We start from the raw sequence: 5,209 nt of genomic DNA on the forward strand, positions 1-5,209 counted from the left end.
ATCAGCCTTTTTTTTTGTTTATGTTCATAATTTTTGTTGAAAATTCATCTATTCGAATGGGTATGTAACTCTTTTATTTAGAGATTAAACTAATATGTCAAATATTCATTTTTTTTTAAAGGTTCATCATTTCAGTTGAAAATTGATCTCTATGGATGATTATGTAACTGTTTCATTTAAAGAGATTGAACTAATTTGTTGTAAATTCAACTTTTTTATAAAAAAAATTATATTCTTACTTGAAATCTTATCTTTTGGTTTCATAATTCAAACATGTGGTTAAAAATAAAATGTTAGGAATTTAAAGCGTTTGAAATTGAATTTGACATATTCTGAAACTCTGGAATGCTTCTGAAACTCACGAAACGTTTAATGGTCAAGTGACACATTTCATTAATTCACGTCCATAGTTTTTTATTATTTTAAATTATTAGATTAAATAATCAAATAGAACATTTTTTGATGCTTTTATTATTAAATCGAATACATAGCTGCAGACAGCTTGCTAACTGACGTCACAACGTGAAATTCAGGAGCACCTCATCTCTCACGGCTTAGTGTTTGTATTTCGCGGGACTTAACTTACATTCTGCGCCTAAGAGAGGGCGCAAGTGAGACACTTGTAACATGCTTTAAAGTAACGTCAAGCTAAATATGCTAAATATCTGCAAATATCTTTGTCCAGTCCAGTACGTCTAGTATAAAATGTTAACGTGACTAGAGTTTTTGACGAACGAAAACATCATAACACAATAAAAAATTAAACCATTCGTTCCTAATCAATACAAACAATTGTATTTAAAAAAAAAAAATTCCTGTGATGATTCCGACAATTCCCGGAATCCTAACCTAAAGGTGTTCGTGGTCAACTGTCAAAATTTATTTCGATTTTTTGATAGATCCATTTTATAATAGCCAGAAAAAGCGTAAGCAATCATTTTTCACACAAACTTGAACAGTAACATAGAAAAATGTGCGAGAAATCACAAGAGGAAAGAAATACAGAGATTCGAAAAAAAATGCTAGACCTTGAAGAAGTTGAGATTGGCCCGGTGCCCGATGATTCGCCCTGGATTAAAACGATTCGAGTGAGCTATCTTCAGGATAAAACTTTAAAATCTTGGGATATGATGATGTCGCACGAGGGTGTGGCTATTATAGTATTCAATACTACCAGAAAAAAGCTTATTTTTGTGAGACAACTTCGTCCAGCTTATTATATTGCTGCCTTGCCAGAAAGTGATAGAAATTCTAGCAAGGTGGATGTAAAAAAATATCCTGCGACTCTGGGACTTACTTTGGAACTTTGTGCTGGAATGGTTGATAAGGATAAGTCCACTGTTGAAATCGCAGTCGATGAATTGAGGGAAGAATGTGGTTACGAAGCACCTCCATCTGCTTTTGAAAAAATTAGCACTTACAGGTAATAATTTCCATTCAATCTTTGCATTTATACGTTTATATATTTAGAGACTATTTAAACTTTATCATGTTACTAAACCATTTATGGGGTGTAATAATAATGTGAATTGTCAAATAAATTTGTCATTTGGCACATTTAAAATACACTAATCTGGTCAAACATTTTTGTGGAAGACACTAAGTTTGCACAAACATTCTTCAGTTTTGTGATACTTGAAAAAATTAATCGCTCGTGTAGTTTCTCGGTCTCAGGTGGAGAATAAATTTTAATACGAATTTCAATTTTTTTTTTTTGAGCTTTTTTGTATATTTACTTTTAAAGTTATTTTAATATTATTTTTCAAGACTCTTGAAAAACATTTTCAACCAGATATGAATCTTTTACAAAAAAAAAAAAAAATGAATCCTAATCCTAAAAAGCCAAATTTATTCAAAAAATTTGATTTTAAATTAAAGACATTAAGTTTGTCTTAAAACAGATACATTTTCAAACAAAACAAAAAAATGAACAAAATTAAATTCTTATCCAGATATGAATATTATTTTAAAAAAAAGAAATTAAAAAAGACTTTAATTTAAAATCCAAAAAAGATTAATTCATTTAAAAAAACGAATTTTCAACCAAGTAGTTGATCCTCAACTAAAGCAAATAAATTTTAAGCAAAAAGTTTGATTTTAAACGTGAAAGATGAAATTTCTCTCAAAGTGTTACATTCTCATCGCCAAATTAATTTAATTTTCAATTAAAGACATGAATCTTTAACAAACAGAAAAAGAAAAATCAGTAAAGTATTAAAATTATTTAATTTTATTACTGATCTTTTTTAATAAATTATTACTATAAATTAAATAACATTAATTTTAATGAAATCGGTTTAATACGTCAAGAAGAAAAAAAAAAATTTCCAAAAAAATAGTTTAATTGTCAACTAAAGAGATCTTTTATTCAACAAATAAAAAATAACTTTTCAGTAAATAATTTAAATTTTAACCGAGTAGGTAAATTTAACAAAAAAAAGAGTAATTTTTAACGAAAAATGTATATGTAGATACTTAAATCCAAAATTTTGAATTTATTTAAAAATCGGTTTTATACGTCAAGAAAGAAGGACTTTTTGATACTCTAGATGAGTCCTTAATCAAAATAGATCAACTTTTAGGCCATAAGTAGGATTATAAACGAAAATTTTTGAAATATCTGTTAAAAAATACATTTTTAACAACAACAAAATAATTTCGAGAAATAAAATTATCTTTTCAATTTTCAATCAAAAACAAGTTAAATAATTCAAAATGAATTTTCAGCAAAGTAGTTGAGCCCTTAACCAAAATAAATAAATGTTTAGAAAAAGTTTGATTTGAAACAAAAAAGATGGAATTTCTCTTAAAAGAGTTGCATTTCAAACAACAAAATAATTTAATTTTCAATTAAAAAGATGAATCTGCAAGAAAAAAAAATCTTCTGTAAAGTATCTCAACTTTTAACCAAGTAGTGTTTTTTTTAACCTAAAAAAATGAATTTTCAACGAAAAATATAATAATTGATACGTAAATCCATTCAAATTCAACGAAAAATATAATAGTTGATATTTAAATCCAAAAATATTTAAATTTTAAATGAGAAACAGTTTAATCCGTAAAAAAACTCATTTTCAATCAAATAATTGAATCCTCAACCAAAATAGATCAATTTTTAAGCAAAAAGTTGAATTTTAATCGAAAAAAATATGAAATTTCTATCAAAAGAGATACATTTTACAAAACAGAATTTTCAACTGAAAAGATGAGTCTTCAACAAAAAAGGTACTCTTTAGTAAAGTGATTGTACTTCAATATTTTAATCTAAAAAGATTTCAATTTTAAATCAAAAACAGTTTGTTTCATAAAAAGAAAAATGGATTTTCAACAAGATAGTTGAATCCTCTTCAAAAAAGATCAGATTTCAACGAAGAAGATTTTAGTTTTAAATCAAATAGTTGCAATTTTAATGAAAAAGGATTTTATTTACACCAAAAGAGATTAATTTTCAAATCAAAAAGACAAATTTTCAAAATAATTGTATTTTCAACCAAAAAAAGATTTTTCAAATCCAGAAAAAGAATTTTTAGGCAAATTATAATTTGAAGGGAAAGATAAGTTTCGAATAACTATTTTTGAAATTACTTCTTTTTTGCTTTAAGGTTGCATAAATATTTTGCGGATTATTTTAGAACATTTAAGTTAGAAAGAAGTTGAGTCAGTCCAACATATATTTAGGAATCTGGATTCGTTTCTCACAATTTTGGAAATTTTATGTAATTTTTTTAAATCTTTTTAAATATTCTATTTGCAAAAATTGAAACCGTTCAAAATTTTCAAAAAACTTCCAAATTTTATTTCGAAATCTTGAAAAAGCCAAGTTTAAGTTTTTTTTTAATCTTTTAAAATTCTAATAATTTCAAACAAAAATTTTTAACTTCAAATATTCTTTTTTATATTTATATTAATATTATTTATATTAATTGCGTTTAATTTCTACAGATCTTCAGTTGTATCTTCAACTTCCGGTCAAACGCTATTCTATGTCGAAGTCACCGATGAAATGCAGAAACATAAGGGTAGGAATTCTTAATATTTAGAATTTAGACAAGATTACAATTAAATTTTAATGATAACTGTACAATAATTCATTCTGTGGTACAAACAGAAATATGCATTTTAAGGGCTCGTTCAAAGTCGAATCTTAAACCTAAAAAGGCAAATTTTTTATAACACAGTTGAAATTTTTATCCAAACGGAATAATTTTCGATTGAAAAAGACAAATTGTCAACAAGAAGATTAAATTTTCAATAAAATATTTCAATATTTTAACTGAAATATGATTTCTTGGCCAGCAAGTTCAACTTCGAACTACGTGATTCCATTAATCAAAAAAAATTATTGTCAACGAAAAATATAATATTTGTCGTTACAAAGAAGTTTCGATAAAACAGTTGTTCTTCCAACGAAATAATTGAATTCTCAATCCATAAAGACGATTTTGTTTGAGGACAGTTGAAATTTTTAACCAAATAGTTTGAATTCTCAATAAAAAATGAATTACTTGATATTTCCACCAAACAGTACAAATTTTCAACAAAATAGATTTTCCTCCTAAAAAGGCGAATTTTCAACAAAAGAGTTGAGTTTTCTACCAGAAAAGGTTTTTTCAGTCAAGAGGAAAAAAATTTCAACCTGAATTTTCTAACTAACAAGGCAAATTCTCTAGAAAAATTTTCAATGAAAGAGTTTAATTTTATTAGAAAAAAAGTAGAATTTTCAGTTGAACAGTTCAATTTTCAAAAACAATAAATTTTTAACGAAGTTGTTCAACTTTTCAATAGTTAAATTTTGAATGAAGAAGAACGTTTTTCTACCAGAAAAGACGAATTTAAAGCAACTTACATAAATTGTTGAATTTTCAACTAAAAACGATCAATTTTCAATCAATAGTGGAATTGGTTAAATTTTCAGTTAAGAATATTTATTTTTAACAAAAAAGGAACGGATTCTCTCGAAAAAGAGTTAAATCTTCGGCAGGTATTCAATTTGGGGAAAAAACAATTGACCGAAAATCCTTTTCGCCGAAAAACGTTTACTTTGCTTCCAATACCTCTGAAGTAAATTTTTTTCGAATCATTTTTTTTCGTCAAAAACCAAAAGAAATGAATTTCGAAGCAGAAATATAATAATATACTTTTCAATTACAAAAACTTAATTTTCAACCGGAAAAGGCGAATGTTCCTTGAAAATAGGGGGGGGGGGGGG

The 5,209-nt window shown here is 26.1% G+C and overlaps 1 protein-coding gene across 4 annotated transcripts in view; it reads left to right on the forward strand.

Annotated features, from left to right (window-relative positions):
• The first annotated feature begins 618 nt into the window (after positions 1-618).
• LOC117173128 (uridine diphosphate glucose pyrophosphatase NUDT14-like) overlaps positions 619-5,209 on the forward strand; it is a 33,445-nt gene continuing 28,854 nt past the window's right edge. For 2 of the 4 annotated variants that reach the window (XR_004467114.1, XR_004467115.1), the window contains exons 1-2: positions 619-1,423; positions 3,943-4,019. Coding sequence is in view for 1 of the 4 variants with exons in the window: in XM_033361523.1 (XP_033217414.1) it covers positions 972-1,423; positions 3,943-4,019 (529 nt within the window). In the remaining 3 variants the exon portion in view is untranslated. The remainder of the gene's footprint in view (positions 1,424-3,942; positions 4,020-5,209) is intronic. The other 2 variants (XR_004467113.1, XM_033361523.1) reach the window with 1 other exon arrangement.

The sequence above is a fragment of the Belonocnema kinseyi genome, chromosome 5 (genome assembly GCF_010883055.1).
Source record: "Belonocnema kinseyi isolate 2016_QV_RU_SX_M_011 chromosome 5, B_treatae_v1, whole genome shotgun sequence".
In the NCBI taxonomy this organism is placed as follows: domain Eukaryota; kingdom Metazoa; phylum Arthropoda; class Insecta; order Hymenoptera; family Cynipidae; genus Belonocnema; species Belonocnema kinseyi.